General features: G+C 39.6%; 1 protein-coding gene across 1 annotated transcript; it reads right to left on the reverse strand.

The window, feature by feature from the left end:
- LOC116325631 lies at positions 1 to 8939 on the reverse strand. Its single transcript, XM_039619217.1, has 7 exons — positions 8806 to 8939; positions 7635 to 8009; positions 7282 to 7557; positions 6562 to 6652; positions 2142 to 2196; positions 1710 to 1828; positions 1 to 1236 (listed from the first exon to the last, which is right to left on the reverse strand). Exons 1-7 carry the CDS (start codon positions 8855 to 8857, stop codon positions 1179 to 1181), a joined length of 1026 nt encoding a protein of 341 aa, XP_039475151.1. The 5' UTR covers positions 8858 to 8939; the 3' UTR covers positions 1 to 1178.
- Positions 8940 to 19547: the final 10608 nt, after the last annotated feature.

Below are 19547 nucleotides of genomic sequence, written 5' to 3' on the forward strand. Positions count from 1 at the left end.
ACGTGTATACTTACTGCATTTGAATCATTTTAACCATATGTAACCACCAAGTATTTTATTCTATTGTATATAGTATTCTTTCTATTTTGTATAGAATGTTATTCAGTTTATCTTATTCTATTCTATTGTTTTTTTTGCTTTTTTCTTCTTTCATTTTTTTTTACTGCTATTGTACTTCCTGTCGTGACCAAAAATGTATGCTTGTCTTATCTTACCTTATCTTATTTTACACAGATGGGTAATGAGGGAAGTGGAAACACTTGGGGGACACAGCTGACACAAATGAACATGACACCACAAGGGAAGCAAAACTAAACACACTGAACATGGAAACAATGAGAAAACAATGAGACAAAGACTGTGACAACACGAGACTGACAATAGGAAGTGGAAAACGCAGACATGAATCACATAAGAGACTGGGGAGGCTGAAAGATACACAAGGAGAGGAACAGGGAAACAGATAAGGGGAACGAAGCACAGACATAACTAAAAATCATACATAGAGGACAAAACAGACTTTCACAGGAAACAGAAAACGACACATAAACAAGAGAGCATGGAGGAAATGTTATCCAAACAAAACCTAATTGAGACATACTAATAACACTAGAAATGACTCTAATACATCATAAGAAATCAAACATGCAAAATGCTGGGTCACAGACCGAGCGCCCTGACAACAGAGCTCGCTGCACTCAGTGCTGTAAGTGAATGTGATGTTTTATGGTGTGAGAAAACAAACCAAACAACAACCAAAACCCAGAAGGGAGAAACACCCAACAACTGAGCTTTCAGCAGAGACACGTCGAGCTTCGACGCTGCCAGTGATGCTGATCTTGAACAAAGCACGCTTCCTCTGCAGGACCTGCAAGAAGCAGCTGCCAAACCAACACGTAGCCCCCCAGGCAGGGTGGACAGGGTCATCACAGTAGCACAATACCATTGTAGTACTGATGGAGGCTGTGATGGAGACATAAAGCTGCATTTATGAATTTATCCAACTTTCTGCGCCACAGAGCTTTCACAAGAGGAATCTGATAATCGCAGCGAGCTGCCTGCTGCTGTATAAAGTCAGACTGCAGCAGATCTACACAAAGTGCTGCAGTTCAGAGCTTCCTGCAGCTTCTCCTGTGGTCAGCACGGCTGCTTTTGGTTCTGTGGATGAGAGTGTGACTTCAGCCTCGACTGGCTAGTGAAGAGTAGACAACGGCATTATCGACTTCCTCCACGTGTCTGTGAAAACCAAGAGAAAACTCCACATGAGTGCCATAAAAACATCTGGGGTTAGAGTGAGCACCCACATCTGGCTGAGCCCCCTGCACCACAGTAACACCACTGTAATGTTTGCATTCTAACTTTTATTCTTCTTTTGCAGATTTGTGTCTCTATTTTGTTGTTCAATGCTTCGTTGCTACAATGACAATAAAGATTCTGATTCTAATGACTGGAAAATTCCATATGTGAAAAAATAAGGAGCAAGTAGCTGCAAGCAACGAAGTCCAAGAGTTAGAATCAATAAGAAGCCGAGTCTAAAAGCAGTCACCAAGTAAAAGAAGTCCAACAACTTTTATCATTCTGATTCTGATTTTATTCATTTTAATTTAGTTCCTCTGATTTTCTTCTTATGTGTCTGTTTCTCAGCTGAAAATCTAAAACACAAGAAGCATCAAGCAAAGACGCTCCATCCTCACAGCTGCCTGTCCTACCTGCTCCTCTCATGGCTGTGTTTGAACTGCACCGAGGCATAGCTGACGTCCTCCGCAGCTCGGCTGGTTTCCTGTCGGTGACTTTCTTCTTGGATGCTGCTGTAGATGTTATCAGGATCCTGAAACAGCCAGAAATACAGACGTGTGTAAAGTCATCGCTGTTGAGCTCCCCGGCCCGAACCGTATGAAGCGCATTTCTGGAACAATATCTTATGATCAGCTATTATTATATTTTTGACCATTAATTGCAAAGACTTTGGAGAACCATTAAAAGAAAACAACATCAAAATGACATCTGGGTTTAGGATTACAGTCACTGACAATCATTTAGATTTCATGTAGTCGTAGATAGATCATAATCTCCTCCTCTATGCTCACTTAAGATTAAATATTCTACGAGAGTCAGAAATTATTTTTGAAATCAAAACTCACCTTTGGCTCCGTCTCACCTCCCTCAGCTCTCTGATGCTCTGCTGCTGCCAGCTTCCTGTAACAATATGACTGTTCTGTCAACAGGAACCAGAAAGTCTATCAAAAATGATGAATGTAGAAAATCAGAGGCAAAGAAAAAGACAGTGAAATGCTAAGAAAACTAGAGACATAAATTTAAATTTTTTAATGTAAGACCGAAACAGGAACTCAAGCTGTAGACATGCAGAGCGATGCTGGAGATCCCGACCTCGAAGAATTATGGAGATTAAGATCACATCGAGCCGCACAAAGTATCTGTTTAATAATCATGATGTTTTATCTTTATCTAATTACTATAATTTGGTTCTACATGTATAATGACAACAAAGGGCTATTCTGTTCTATTCAAATATATTTGTATACATTTTATAAAACAAAGTGTTTCTTAATTGTGAAACCAGACTAGCTGTATTGCATTATCATGCAAAAAAAAAGCCATTTATATATGTATTGTTGTTTCTGTGTGTCTACAGCTGATTTCCCACAAACAGCTTCCACGGTTGTCCTTTGACACAAACACAGCAGGAGCTTGTCTGCTTTGTGTGCACCAGTGGAAATAGTGTGATTTAGGAGAAGCTGCTCGGACGGAGCGAGCAGGGCGCCGTGCTGACGCAGACACACCAGAGTTTTTACCAAATATCACCACATCAGAGCCGTCTGACATCACGTTACACACACTTTACTTTCTCACATGCAGCTCCTGCAAGACTTCAAACAGCTTTTCTCTTAAATTTACAGAAAACTCACAGAAAACATAAACTGACCTTGACTTGCTGCCTCAACATTATTTTGTCTTATTGTATCACAATTATGTGCCACAGACCAGCTTCGCTTCCCCTTCTCCTGCCTTCTGTTGTGGTTATCAGCACATAACAATAATTTAATGTAATTCTTTCTTGGATTCTTGTTTCTCTTTTGCCTGCTATGCACAATCGGTTTTTTCATTATGCAAAAGTTTAATAATGAAAAGACTTAATTCATCTGCTCAGATCGAGGTTTAGAACATTTTGAGCCCTCAAAACATCTTTTCTGCACTGTAGTGAAAGTTTGTGCACCGATTTGTATAATTTCTGCATAAAAGTGTTGTTTACAGTTTTTCCTGAATGCTTAAACCCTAACTGTGATTCTTATAGCACAATTTCTAAAACTATTACTACTTATAGCAAAACCCTAACTGAGTTTGCCAAACTAAAAGCACAAACACTGCTTTGCACTCAGTTTGCCATTTTGTAACACACACTTTGCAAACCTGTAGCTACAATCCACTGCACAGCACTCTTTTTGCAGAACTGTAAACACAACTCACGGCTTTACACTCAATTTGCAAAGGATCAACACACTCCTAGCAAAACTATACACATTTATGGCCATTATTTACACTATTTTATCAACTGTCTGGCACACTGTCACATGTGAAAACTGTTTTAGATAATTAGTTCACTTTGCAATCAGCCTAAGCACTATAATACAGGTAAGCTGTGTGTGTGGAGTACAGTGGAGGGAGCAGGAAGAGTGAGAAGTAGAGGAGGCCGAGGAAGAGGACGTGGAGGTGAAGAAGTAGGATGAAGAGGACAACAAGGACAAGGAGGAGCAAGAGGAGGACGAGGAGGGGGGAGAGGAAGGATAAGAAGAGTAAGAAATAGAATTGCTGATGACATCAGAGCTACAATAGTGGACCATGTAATCAACCATGGAGTGACCCTGAGGGAAGCTGGCCAACGGGTTCAGCCTAACTCGAGCCGCTACACTGTAGCAAGCATCATAAGGACATTTTGAAATGAGAGTCGGTTAGTACAGTCACTCTGCACTAAGATCTGTAGCACCGCCATGCTAATGAGAAACACAACAATACCATAGATGTAAAAATACTGAAAATGTTACTTTACAGAATTGCTAGACGTCCAGATGTTGGGGGCAGAGGAAGCATGTTCACTGCAGAGCAAGAGACCCATATAGTCAATATGGTGATTGCAAATAATGCAATAAGACTGCGCGAAATACAGCAGCGCATAATTGATAATGACACCATCTTTCAAAATATACACAGTGCAAGCATTTCTGCACTAAGTCGTGTACTTGCGCGCCACAGAATAAGAATGAAGCAAATTTACAGAGTTCCTTTCGAGAGAAACACAGAACGTGTAAAGCAACTGCGATATGACTATGTGCAGGTAAGCTAGTGTCATTGGTTCTGAATTTGGAAGTGCATACTGTTAGATTTGTATTGTGATTGTCATTTATGCTTAGAAATATCTACTTATATATGCTTAGAGTTTTATAATTAGTTGTAGATTGGTAGAGGTTTGATCCTTAATAGTCTGCAAGCTTTGTGTGCATTCCAGAGCTCTCTGACTTTCACACCCACATTTTAGGAGCATGGGAGAGGTCGTACCTTGTCCTATTGTTTTATGGTAGGATAAACGTATCTATATCTGTTTTAGGCTAAGTGCCTTTTGTTTAGATGGACGGCTCTGGGGAGTCTTCCTGGGGTCACAGTTTGACACCCCCCCACACACACACACACACACAGGGTATTCTTTGTTCACATGCATACCTATATAAGATGTCATATGTTAATGAACCTATGCATATTCATGTAACCACAATAAAAGGAGTGCTATGGGGAACCTGGCTGAGAGTCTGACGGGGGTCAAGTGGGTGGAACGACACTTGGCTCCAGGCAGGCCTCCCTCATGCATGAGTACTAGAAGGAACTTTGCCTACTTGTGTCTTGTTTTTGCTGTATAGCAAATTGTCCTGAACGTTCCAGCGAATAGGTTTATGCTACAAACCTATCACATACTGTAGTGCTGTGCATGGGCCTGATGTGTTGCATTTGTTTTGTCTTGTCCAGAGAGTGATGGAACTAGAAGCAGATGCAATGGGACATGAGCTACTTTTTGTGGATGAGGCCGGTTTTAACCTCAGTAAAACCAGGAGACGTGGCAGGAACATTATTGGACACCGTGTCATCATCAATGTCCCAGGACAACGTGGTGGTAACATAACCATGTGTGCAGCTATAAGCCAAAATGGTGTTGTTCACCATCATGCAACCATAGGCCCATACAACACTGCACACATATATGACATGCTCACTGTTCAGAGACCAGAGCAGACCCGATATGTCATCATATGGGACAATGTTAGTTTCCATGGGGCTGCTTTGGTCTGCAACTGGTTTACAGACCACCCATCCTTCATGGCACTCAACCTCCCTCCATACTCTCCTTCTTAAATCCCATCGAGGAGTTCTTCTCTGCCTGGCGCTGGAAAGTGTACGACCGTCATCCTCATCAACAGGTAGCCCTTTTACAGGCAATGGAGGAGGCATGTGGAGATATTGACCAGGCATCATGTCAGGCCTGGATACGGCATTCAAGGAGATATTTTCCCCGGCGCCTTGGACTGGAGGATATCGCATGCGATGTGGACGAAATTTTGTGGCTGGACCCAGAAAGTCGACATGATGTAGGCTGATTGTCTTTTTTTTCCTTTTTTTGTGAAATTCCTATTTTGTGTTCTGACTTTGTCTTGGTTTTGATGAGTGTGAATAAACACCAATACTTGAAGTTTGGATCCAAAAGCCAGATGTGTTTTGTATTCATACCATCAGTGTGCAGTTGGCACATTGTGTGCTTAGTAGATGATGGCTTGTGTGTACTGTTTGATATGAAAACACCATTTTTACGAAGGTGTGAAGAGTTAATCTAGCTGTGTTCGCTTTTGCAAGAGAACTACAATGTTTTGATAATTGGGTGACAGATTTTCTTATTTGTGTGTAGAGCTTTGCAAAAATAGCCAAAAGTTACAAAAAATGTGCTCAAGCCATCAGAAAAAACTGTAAACATCTTTAATTTTTATACGTTACTATTATTACTCTGTGTAGAAATCCTAGAGAAGCTCAGAGCTGCAATTCTTGTGCAAAAATAAGTGTAGAGTTGACAGTTCTCGCTGCTACTTCTCACACTTACATTTGGGGAAATGACCTATTTAAAATGCAGGCAAGTATTCATCAATACCTCATGTTTATAGTTCTGATATGTTTCTGCTCACGTTCAAAACTTTCTGCACACAAAACATGTCACACACATCTGTGTTTCCTGTGACTTATTGGAATCATTATCATTAAAATAACACTCATAAAATAAAATAAAAAATACAATTTACAGCTGAGATCACGTCTGAATCTTTTACTTCTGGCAGCCCAACTGGCTGTGTGTGTGTGTGTGTGTGTGTGTGTGTGTGTGTGTGTGTGTGTGTGTGCGTGTGTGTGTGTGTGTGCATGTGTGTGTCTCATTTACAATTCTTTACACATTCAAAACCACCAAAATGTTAAATTTCTCAAATGTAGAAGAAACACATAAAGTCTGATTTGTACCTTCTGATGATGAAGATGAAGAGTATGAATGCGATCACAGCCAGCAGGACACCCGACACCACGCCGACTATCAGAGGCAGGTTACCATCAGCTGTAAAAAGCAGAAATAATTCATAAAGAAATTTACAAATAAAGAAACAGACTAGACAAAAATCCCTTTTTCTGCAAAAAACTGTAAACTTTTATTTATTTTTGCATCATTAATGGTTAAGTTGTTTGTGGTTTTCCACATAATTTATCATGAAAATATCTAGCAATCCTCACACATCAGTCTTGTTTCTCTTCATTGGCTTACTGTGGAAATTCAAATGTTTTTAAATATTTTGAGTACATTTAAATCCCCACAAAGCCCGACTCGTCCCTCTATATCAGACCTGCTGAGACCTTATTGCTCTCTGCGTTTTAACTGTTCAATACTCTGAGTTTAAATCCAGAGGTGACCCGGCTTCCAGCTGTGGCGCCTCTGAAACAGTCTTCATCAGAATGGCTGAAGTGGTGGTTTGTTTTAAAGAGCAGCTGAAGCTCATTTTTAGAGGTTCACTTCTCCTTTATCTTTCACACTCTGGCTACTTTACACCAAATATCTATGAACGAACAGAAGTATGCTTAAAGCTCTCTGTTCTATAAAGTGCTCTACTGACTGACGTCAGACCCTCTGCTGTGCATTAGAGAAACACCTGCAGCGTATTTACAGTTTGTGTAATATCTGAAAAAAGATACCAGGCTGTCGTTCCTCTGCCTCCACCTGCAGGCTGTACGGCTCAGAGAGAGTCTCGTTAATGTTCTTCAGAGCACAGGTGTAGTTCCCAGAATTCTCTGCAGTCAGAGGGCTGAGATGGAGGGAGGGGCCATTGTCTGAGAGGGCGTGGCCATCTTTGAACCAGGTGACCTCCAGTTGGTGGAAAGTGCAGACTGAAGCACAGAGCAGTGTGACGGTTTCACCTCTGCTCAACTTTTTATCATCACTGGAGCTGATTATTCTCATTTTGAGTCCATCTAAAGTCAAAGTGTTCATTAGATTCATTGAAAGCTCATTTATGTTTATTATTAATGTCAGGATATTTTTCTCTCACCATCAACTCTGACAGTCACTCCTGTCATATTAGTAAAATGTCCTTTAGAATTATCAGCTTCCATCCTGAAGCGAAAGGTTGCACTGTCTCCCTGCTGAACATCTCTGATCTGTAAAGTGCAGTTTGTCTTCATGTCTCCCAGATATTGATAACGAGGATCTCTGTTTGTTGAGTTACTGTCAAACACAGACGGAGTGCCGCCCTGACAGATCTCATGGTTCTTACACCAGCGGACTCTGACGATCTTTAGTGGAACTTCTCTCTGACCATCACTGAAAGACTTCCGAGGTGTGAAGGTGCAGGGGAGGGTGACAGTGGATCCTCTGACAGCACAGGTAGACGTGAGAGGATAGATCACATTTTGACCCACAGCACCTGGAAACAGATGGTATAGAAGTAATTACATGTATATGTTCACACTGTAACTACTGATGCAATAACACATGCTGAAGCCCACCGTAACATCCTGCAAGTGTTCCAATGAACACGACACGTACCATGTATCTCTACTAAACATGCAAATCATCAATTCACTCGCTGGGCCCACGTCCTCATTTTAGGTTTGACAGTGTTTTAGTAGGTAAAGGTGAATGCTTGGACATGAATTGAGCTGCACTTTGGGGAAGACCTCCAAGGGGACTGGCGATGGCTCCCGAGCCTGGCAGATCCCCATGTACTAAATAGAAGTGAAGAAGTTAAAGAATTGAGAACAAGGAGGGAGGAGCACGTAAATGGAGTGTGTTTGGAGGCGTGGTCCCGCTCCTGAAATTCCAATATATAATCTCAAGTGAATAAAGCTGAATGTAAACATTTCTGCAAATAAGAGTTTTCTGACTTCATGCAGTGATGTAAGACTCACTGACAGCTGTCACACACAACTGGGTGACACAACGCTTATTAGGCTTAGGCAGCAGTTACTTTGTCACATTTGTCCCGGTAAGTTTAAACTGTTGGGTTTTTTTTCATTAATAAATAAAATGTTAAAAAAAGCAAATATGTTTTATGGCATTGCAGTCATGGTCATCATTTCAGCAAAAAGAGAAGAAAAAAATGAGGTCAGAAATTGTTTTATGCTCAGACGCCCTTCTGCTTTCTTCTTTCCTGTTCCTGTGTGACAGTGTCAGCTTTCTCTGGAGGTTAAAAACTAATGAAAGCATCACTTCAGTCTTACCTGTCAGGAGGAACATGAAGCTCCACACAGTCTTTTCAGTGCAAACTGCCATTCTCAGTCCTCTGCTGACGTCCTTCAGTTTAACCTCCTGCTGCTTCTGCTGTAGCGAGCGAGAGAGAGAGAGATGGCTGACAAGCAAATGTCTGATGGTGATTGTGACTGTCAGTCACTTTCAAACTTCCTTTTATTTCAGGAACTCTTTAGTCTTTCACTGATTTGTAAAGTTGCTAACTCCCTCTTTTAATGTAACTTCCTTTCTTACCAAACGCTGTCACTGTTTTTTACGTCATTTCTAAAAACAGTGACAGTGTGACGAAACTCCCATCATGCAGCAGTAAGAGGTGTTTTTCTGTTTACTGTTGAACCTGTGGTGGTGGTTGGAGAAACATCAGTGACCAGGTTATGTCGGCGTTGCTCCCACTGATGGAAACACTTTGTCCCAGGTTCAGTTTGTGTGGATCTGGCCACCGTACGGCTGATTCGATCAAATATTTAAAAACGTTCAAACATTTCACAGCCTTTGAATTTTAGTGTAGAAATTACTGGAATCTGACGGAGCTTTGAGGAATAGTCACAGTCAAAGTAAACTTTATTGTCATCTTTGTACAGTACAGTATATAGAGACGAGACGACGAAGCTCCAGTTCCATTCAGTGCAAAAGACACCAATAAATATAAGGAGAGTTAGAAATAAATATACACTTTAGGACTAAGTCAAAGGTAAAAGGTATCAATAGTAGGTGAAGCACACAAACCTCGATAAAGTTGGATCTTTTTGTTAGAGGTGAGACGGGACTCTGGGGCAAGACTGTCGTAGGCTGGTAAACCTGAGCACAGGAGTGAGGAACATATTGTGTGTAACATATTGTATTATTTAAATAAGTTTAGCCTGTTACTGTTAGTGTCTTGTAGCAAATGTACCCCACATAGTTTCCTTAGGGATTAATAAATTATTCTGATTCTGATGACACCCTACAATGAGTTGAAAGATTAACTTGTTATTTATTCCTGCTTAAAACTGATTATTAATGGTTACAAAATCTTATTTGGTTTTCGTATGTACCTGTTTTCAGTGATATGAACTTTAATAGTTGTTAATAGTTAACACCATGTGTTAATAGACCTCTCTGCACTGAATCATATCTGTTATTAATCTCTGTCTCTCTTCCACAGCATGTCTTTATCCTGTCTTCCTTCTGTCACCCCAACCAATCACAGCAGATGGCCCCGCCCCTCCCTGAGCCTGGTTCTGCCGGAGGTTTCTTCCTGTTAAAAGGGAGTTTTTCCTTCCCACTGTCGCCAAAGGTTTTTCTCTGTATCTATTATTATAGGGTCTACCTTACAATATAAAGCACCTTGAGGCGACTGGCGCTGTATAAATAAAGCTGAATTGCATTAATAGCAGGAAATTAGGTAGACATGTTATTCTTTTCTCTTTCTTTTTTGTCATTTTTTCTATTTTTCCAGTAACCTATATTAACCTAATAGTTAATAGTCTCTAATAGTCTCTCTGTATATAGTAACCATTGTCCTTAATGCAAATATGTAAGAAAAATTGTGTATGTTTCTGTTCTGTGTCCTGTGTCCTGTTTGTTTGTATATGTGTCTTTTTGGCTGCTGTTACAACCAAATTTCCCCTTGTGGGACAATTAAAGGATTCTTCTATTCTATTCTAGTAACCTAAATTCTGTTTTTGGTGTTCCACCACAATATGGATTTGGATTTCTGGTCTTCCACCGGCTGCTGCACTTTGCTTTAAATCTGGTTTAACTCGACAGCGCAGAGCTGATGCGGCTGTTTTCCTTTTATTTGGCTGTATGTTACTGTACTGTATCAGAAAGCACCAATAACACATTGATTGTGTTTCATGGTGGTTTAACCCTTTCTTGTCGTTGCAGACAGTGAAACTGCTGCAACGACTGCTGCTTTTGGCACGTACGGCGGTGAGCTTGAACAGAGGTGGGCATTGGAGATTTTCCCTTATATATTCTTCCCCTTTCATGTTATAATGTAGCTCGCTGTGCATTCAACGTTTAACACATGGCCTTTGTTTTTTAATATATTCAGTGCAACACTTATCCTGTCCTTCAGGTACTGTACTGTCGTAAAATTAGTTTTATTAACTTTATAAGTTATTCTGTTTATTTTGTGTGTTTTCTTGTATTAGCTTATCTGATTAAATAGTGCCTCCTACAGGTCACAATCTGAATTCCCAAAATGATCCCAAAACTGTTTTTGTTTGTTTGGCTGTTGTTGGTTTTGTTGCCCTTTTATGGTCACAAATATATCTAAAGATTGCCTCAAAGCCTTATGACATCCTCCACACTATGTGCTTGAACATATAAAAGTGATGAGCACCTTTTTCGTTGAATTTTGAGTGTTTTAATGAATTTTGTCAAAAGTGACCACCATAGAAAGTGTTTCCAACACTTGTCCAACTGTAACCCTCCTAAACAAGAGCAAGAAGCCATAAAAGCAGTGAGAAAACACTTTTCAGTTTGAGGTCTCATTGCTCTCTTCTGCTCTTCATCTCAGCCATTTCTGCTCTTTCACAATATTCTAGCATCCATCGCATCTTAGTCTGTGCTGTTGTGTTGTTGTTATGTGTTGTTATTTTCTGCTGTGTGCAGGAGGTTTTATCTGCATGGTGAGAGGCCACTACAGAGGAACAGCAGCAGAGGACTATAGAAAGGACTTGAAGAGAGAGCTGCTGCTGATGGAGGAAGAGGGGCTGTGGAGTCTGATCGCGGTCAAACACAGAGACAGATATTTGGTGAACCTACATCAGAACGCTGAGACAGATGAGAGAGACACTCGGGAGGAGTCATACATCAGGTCGAGCCTTCATCTCTACAAGAAATCTGTCAATCAATCTGATCAAAACTACACAGCAAAAACTCCAGTGTTAAATTAACACTACAGAGTGTCTATATGTGTCCACACTGTTGAGTGTTAAATGAACACTTTTGACAGTGTTGTATTTTTAAAAGTAACCTTGTCAGTTTTCAAGATTTACAATGACTAACACAGAGCAGTGCTGATTTTCTGAACACTGGAAAATAACTCGAAATGTTAGAAATATTCCAGTGTTAGAAAATCAGCACTGCTCTGTGTTAGTCATTGTAAATCTTGAAAACTGACAAGGTTACTTTTAAAAATGGGTGGGTGAGGGACAGCAGATGATGGAAATGATCTGGCAACAGCACACAGGAAGTGTGTTACGATAAAAATTAAATACCCATGCTGTGGTAACAATGCTCAGATCCCCCCCGACACAACGCAGTGATCTGTATCTCCTCCTGGGAACAAACCACAGATTGTTCACTTGTAAACCAGTACACGATGGAGCAATAAACAATAAGGACTCTATTAAATAATGTATCAAACTTTTGTTAAGAAAAATGTTTTGAATTGAATATTGGGGATTTAATTACAACCCCAGTTCCACAAAAAGGTGGAAGGCTGTGTAACATGTAAATAGGGACAGAAAACAATGATTAGCTCCTGAACTCATATTTTATACAAAATAGAACATATAAAACATATCAAATGTTTAAACTGAGAACACGCTACTTTAATAAAAATATTTGATTGTTCTGAATTAGATGGCAGCAACAGGGGCGGGACAACAGTGGGCTGGAAAGGATAGTATTACTAAAAAGATGGAGGAACGTTTTGAAAATAATTACCAAAGTGCTTCCTCATCGGGGGCCATATGACTGTAGAGATTTCTCCATTTCCTCTGTGAAATATTTACCTTACAGCATTCAGCACTTTAACACAACTGTTGTTGTAAATAAAACTTAGTTGAATTGAATTCCTGCTTCTTCTGGTTTCTGCTGGTTTACTTGATGCTGCACTTCTGAAGCAGATATGTTTAAGGGCCCTGTTAAAGGTAAAAATAGTGACAGAGTGTTGACTGGAGACAATGTAAGAGAGAGACATTAAAAACTCAGGAGCTGAAATCTACTGAAGAATTGTGAAACAGCAAAGATGGTAGAAGCAAAACTTCCAGTGGAAAAAATAAAAACTCAGCAAACTTTGAGCTTTCAGTTGTTTATGTCCTGACCACTGAAATGAAGGTTTGCATAGATAACGCTTTCATGATGGCTGCCATGGTGAGGTTTGAATTTAGAAGGACTTGACTTGGACTTCTGACTCAATTCACTTTAATTTATATGCATCACCAACAAACAACAATAACCATTCAAAGCACCCTGTACTGTAACGCTAACACCAGCACAAGCTCGACAAATATGTACCCTTTAAGTTCACATTTTTGGCTCCAATCCTAATTTTACAGCTTATTAAGAGACTTCCTGTACAGGTACATGGTTCCATGGAGGAATTCCTCCTTTTTCTCATCCTTGCTTTTATGATTATAAACATCCATCATGTATCTGTGCATCTCTTTGGTATCCACAGGGCTCCACAGGCCCTCCTCCACCATCAGCTGCAGTTCACGCTCCATAGATGTTTTGTATTTGTTTCCAGACTCGGACTTTGGGTCCACTCTGGACATGCAGACGTAGCCCCCTGAAGGAGGGAAAACAACAAAACAATTTATGATCTTTTTTCCTTTTTCTGAAAAACAGAAAGTCTGCTCAGGTTTGCTGGACACTGTAGGATGTGCTCCAACATCAGGAGATCATGAGTCCTGTGTTTTTATTCATCTGAGGTCACATTTACTATAATTTCAATACAACAATCAGATTATTTATTATTATTTATAATATAATATCATATCATATTTTTATTATATCCTTAGCAGGTGTGTGGTGGTCTGTCTCCTAAAGATCACATCACAGCTTTGATTATTGTATTATTGAAAGCTAAAGAACAGGCTGAGTTCATCATATCAGATAAATGGTTTTACATTAATTGGAAAAAAGATCACACTCAGATTAACATCAGTTTGTTTGTTTGAAAGTTGGTCGGTTACCTGGTTTAGTAGCTTTGCAGAGCTCCCGGATAACACTGACCGGCACGAAACCATCACGTAAAGCACCAACAATGATCACCACATCAAACTCACCTGAAACCAGGAGCAGACCAGGAGGGAGAAGAGTTAGTTAGAGAGGAGTTAGTTAGAGAGGAGTTAGTTAGAGGAGATAGAAAGCAGTTAGAGAGGGGTTAGTTAGAGAGGAGTTAGTTAGAGAGGAGTTAGTTAGAGAGGAGTTAGTTAGAGAGGAGTTAGTTAGAGAGGAATTAGTTAGAGAGGAGTTAGTTAGAGGAGATAGAAAGCAGTTAGAGAGGGGTTAGAGGAGTTAGCTGTTTTTGTGTGAAAGTTGGAATTGTCACATTATGGGTTTTTCTAAGTTTTGGTTCCTCTCTTTTGTGCACGTCTTTCTTATGTGATGTTCTCACGGTCCTTCCTCTATCGTGTCTTTGCAGTAATGCCCCCTGTGTTTCTTTGTAAGTGTTTTTAGTTTTAATCTTCATCTCATGGCGAGTTTTCTGTTTTACTCTGAGAGGACTTTTCATGTCTTGTTTTTGCTTTTGCTGTGTTTGTCTTCCCTCCTTTTTCTTCTGTTTTTGATCCATGATGCGCTGTAGATTTAAACCATTATTAACATAAATATATTTTGAGCATCTAACTAATCTAAACAAAATAACTTCATGTTGAGCTGTAGCAAAGGAATTATCAAATACTTAATAGTTAAGTAATTAACTATCTTTTAAAATAAAAACAACATTTTTAAGTTATTAATGACCAATTTCATTACTTATGTATTTATTTAGTTTTTATTTTGGCACTTTTAGCCCCCCATATTTCTATAAAAACTCAGATGTTGTTATTCTCAATCATGTTGTTTTACTATCAGCTGGAGGTGCTGTCTTCTTGTCTGTGGTGCTGATGTGTCTGTCGGGTCTGTGCTTAGTTAGCTCAGAGTGTGAGTGTGACGTACCAGTCTGTGCAGGCAGTGGGTCTGCTCCCAGTAAGGCCAGTTTGAGCTCCCGATAAAGGCCACTCTTAGCAGCTTGTTCCAGTATGCCCTTACTGCCATCCACTCCCACAAAGTGTTTGAAGCCAAGGTCAAACATCTAAATCCAGAGAGAAGTCGATCAGTTCTGAGCCTGTACCGTGAACTCTGGATGTTCGTCTGAGGATCAATTTCACAGATTTTGAAAAACCGCTGAAATTTCCCACTTTCAAAAAGAATCACATGTCAGACTGTAAGTTCATGTTTGCTGGGAATTTACTATTGTACACTCTGATTTGGGATTCATTAAAATGTTGTTGTTGTTTTGTGTTTTTTCATAATTAGATCAATCTGAAGATGTCCTCACGTGTGATTCATAAAAATGCTGATCACAGTAAAACTTCCTGAATCCCATTTGTGACATCGGCGTTTTAAACCTCTATAGGGCTCAAATCAGCTATCAGAAGGTGATGGCACCTTCCTTGTAATTTCACATGAAGTGCAATGAGAGTTTTCCAGTTATTGGTTCACCAGTTTTGCAGCCAGTCCAGATCCACAGGCCACATCGAGAACCTGAGCATCTCCACGATTTCCACAGAAGTGATCATTCAGAAAATCTACGGCCAGCTGTGGGTACTCTGTACTTCATGGTCTCCAAATCCTGTCAACATGAAGCAACGAAAAAAACACTTATAAAAAATTACAACGTTTTCCTTTTGTCTGTTGGGATTTCGGCTGTACAGTGCTGTGAAAATGAAACCTCTGTTTTTACACAGTAAATTGCCACACTGTTTTCCAGCAGGAGCGCTTGCTTTTGTCCTGTGACCTCCTGTGACGTCAGACTGAAATTAAAAACATAATCATCTTCATCAGTTCCCATGTGCTGCTCTCCTCCCTGAGTGTGTCCTCTCTCGCTCTCTTTCCTGTGGGACGGCTGTCGCTCTCCCCTCACTTATCCTATGATGAGTTTACATTTACGCACATGGCACTCAGAGTGTCTTCACGAAATCAGATCTGATGGTGAATAATCTTCGCTGTTCAGCAGGTCAGCTGTGCCACACAGAGTTTAGGTTTCAACGGCTCAATCTTCTGTTATAATGAAACTCTCCTCTGGATCGATCCTCCATCCTCGGGGCTTTCTAACCCACGAGTGATTTAAACTGCCAGAAATAAGCTGCGCTTACACTTTATTATTTCGTTCAGGAGTTTCTGCCTCATGAAACGACCCGACTGCATCTTTCTATACAAACTGGCGCACTGCAGGTAGTTTCTGAGCCCCCCCGCCAACATGGAGGCATTTTTATAAATGACTCATTACGCTGATTTGCTCCACTGCTTTCAGTCATAAAGCTGAGTCTCTTTGGTGAACAGAGCGCACTGCGACCTAATCTGGCCTTGATAGATGACGATGACAGCTCTGAGCGCTCATTTTGTCTTTAAACCTTTCTTAGATTAAATAATCTGCTCTTACAACTCAGTGTCAAACGAATAAAATGTGAATATTTCATATCGTTTATCACAGAAAAAGAAGAGCAGCTCCACACCTGTGAGTTTAGGGTTAGCAGGAAAAAATCTCAGGTCCAATCTGAAAGTTCTCATTTTTTTGTTTTTTACTTGAGGTCAGGGCGGAAACACTCTGATTATTTGAGAAGAAAGAAAGAAAGAAGAATAGAATAGAATAGAATAGAATAGAATAGAATAGAATAGAATAGAATAGAATAGAATTCAACTTTATTGTCATTGCACATGTCACAGGTACAGGGCAACGAAATGCAGTTTGCATCCATCCAGAAGTGCTTTAGCCGTGATATAGATATATTACAATATATATTAGCAATAAGAAACGGTGAGAACTGGTCTTCAGTGCCAGTCTGAGTCCACAGACCAGTTAAAGCACGTGTTTGATATTTATTTATTGGTTCACACAGAGTCAGCCGGAGGGCTCTCCTCACCTGTTCATTGTAATTTATGAAATGGTTACAAGTTCTAACCCTTTTTAAAACATGGACAATATTACAGACATGAATTTACTTTACTTACTTTAGTGAAGAGCAGTTTTACACAGCCTACTCGTACTTTCTTGAAGTATTTGTGCTACTTTTGACTTTTACTCTATTTTGAATCCAAATATTGTACTTTGTGCTCCACAGTAAATCATTTAAAGCTTTATTTTCATCTTATTTTGCTGATCTTCAAGTCACAACACATCACAATCACCTGCCAGTTTGTTAGGTACAACTCATGTAAATAACCTGTGACTCACACGATACAACCGACTCAAGGCAAGTTCAAACCCAGCAAATCAGTTTTTAGGTTCATGGTTGTTTTGTTGGCAGGTATTTCAAAAACTGTTGATCTGCTTTAATTTTCCCACAGTCAGGCCTGTCAAAACCTTGTATTTGGTTCTGGATTTAACAGGGAGACAATGAAGGGAAGCCAATATAGGAAAAATATGCTCTCTCTTCCTACTTACATCTGCTCTGCTCTGGTAAAGCTATGCTGTCTGATAAGGTAAGAACAGACCCGGACATGGTAATGCACGTGAGTCTAACAGTTTATTTCCAGCAAAACGTTCAGAATGTTTTCGTGCTACAGCACGTTTGACATTGTACAAGTACAGGAACAGGTGAGTTTAATCCACAGATCATGTAATGATAGTGAAGAAAGCTAGAAGAACATCAGTCAATAAAAATCATTAATCTGAGAATAAATCAAATCTAAACCTTTTCAGGCTACATTCAGCTCAAGTGTGGACAAAGAACAAGGGGACAAGTGCCATTTTAATATTAAGGGATACATTTCATCAGCCTATGAGCCTATGAATCAGCCAATAAAAATTAGGAAACAGTCAGTCACTTTCTGGAGTGTAGACCATGTTACAGTCGTCCTTTACAGAGTATCCGGGAGGCGCTGTCGGCCCCATTCTGTGGAAAATGTTCCCATCGGGCTGCGTCTTCCACGTCAGCTTCACCTCCTCCGTGATCCCTTCCTCCCCCAGCTTCACCTTCAGCTGAAACACAGTTTTCATATATTAACAGAAGCTCCTTAATGATTGGTCGCTGTGAATGAAGGTTTTATCACTATAAATTGCAACTGATTCATGATGACAGATAAAACTGAAGTCTGACTGCAGTTCTTTGATGTCCACCACATGCTCCTTGATAATTTACAAAAATAAAGTTAAAAAGTAAAATTTTGTTTATATAGCTCCTTCCATGATAAATATCACAACCAGCAACAATAAAGGTCCCAAAACAGAACCTTGTGGTGCACCGCAGGAAGGAGAAGGACCTGCACACAGAGCCAAACATCATTCAGGCAGAGAACCGCTCCAAAACAGACCCTGGTACACCCGACTGTTATCTCAGCCTTTCAAGGATAACGTGATGGTCAGCAGTATCAAAGGTCCAAAACAGAACATCCTCCTGCATCGCTGTGTAGCAAAATACTGAATATGATCAAGAATCCTGTATTTGTCCCCTACAGCTCTGAACTGGTTACTACAAACTTTTCTAAAATTGGAGCAATATGAAACTCTGTAATGTTGAGATTGATCTGTAACTGCAAAGACGAGAAGGGCCAAGGTCTTTACCAGGGACCAGTGAAAACATTCATAGCGACCACGCGGAGAATAAATGGAAAAAGTAATACGTTTAGACTCGGAGATATCAAAACTATGGAAGCCCGTTTCCGCCACTAAAAAAAAAGTATCCATAACTCGAAATTCCGAGTTATTTTCTCGTACTTTCGACTTATTAACTCAAAATTTCGAGAAAAGTAATTCAAATTTTTTAGTTTATAACTTAAAATTTTGAGTTAGTGCTGCCAATCAGTAATCTACGTGAATGACATCATTTCCTTCTTACCCGGAAGCCCTCAGCTACAAATGCTACAGCTAAGCTACACTGTTAAAAAAAAAAATCCTAGAAAAACAGTAATATTCCTGCAGCTGGGGCGCCAAAATAATACCATAAAATAACAGAAAATAACTTTCTCATAAAAATACGGTTATTTTCAGTAATGACAATACAGTTTGTTGCCCTAATTTTACATGGGATTTTGTCTTTTTCAAGTGCTTTTAAACATTAAATTAGGAACATTTTAATGTGATTAAACAATGAAATTACCTATAAACAAGGTCAATGAATGTGTGTGGCAATATGAATAATAATACTTAAATGTACAGAAATATACAGTTAACAGTTGGTTTAAATAATAATGGGTTGCATGCCCTGGGACAGACTGACAGAGGCGAGGCTGCCATATCGCACCATCGGCCCCTCTGGCCATCACCAGTAGGTGAAGTGTCTTGACCAAGGACACAACGACTGAGAGTGTCCGAGCCGGGGCTCGAACCAGCAACCTTCTGATTACAAGGTGAACTGCCAACTCTTGAGCCACGATCGCCCTAAATAGCAATAATTATTATTATTATTTGATGTAAAAAAAAGTTTATAAGATTCATTTCATATATTTTTCCATAGCATTACATTTGAATTTAACAGTTCAATCTTTCAAATAACGGACAGATATTTGTGAAATCATACATCTGTGAATGTATTGTAACAATCTAAATATGCATATGTTCAGACAAATACATTTAAAAAACAAGAAAATTATGTTTTTTTACATTACAGTTATTTTATGTTAATTTACATTTGAAATGTGAACTCACAGTCTATTTATGTAAATTTAATGATATTCTAGAAGAACAGAACAAAACTGTAAAATACACAGTAAAATACTTCTATATTAGGATATTTTTTTTTGCAGTGTACGAGTATTACAGCCCGTCATTAATGCACAATTAGCTGAGTCA

Source organism: Oreochromis aureus, linkage group 11, assembly GCF_013358895.1.
Source record: "Oreochromis aureus strain Israel breed Guangdong linkage group 11, ZZ_aureus, whole genome shotgun sequence".
Classification (NCBI taxonomy): domain Eukaryota; kingdom Metazoa; phylum Chordata; class Actinopteri; order Cichliformes; family Cichlidae; genus Oreochromis; species Oreochromis aureus.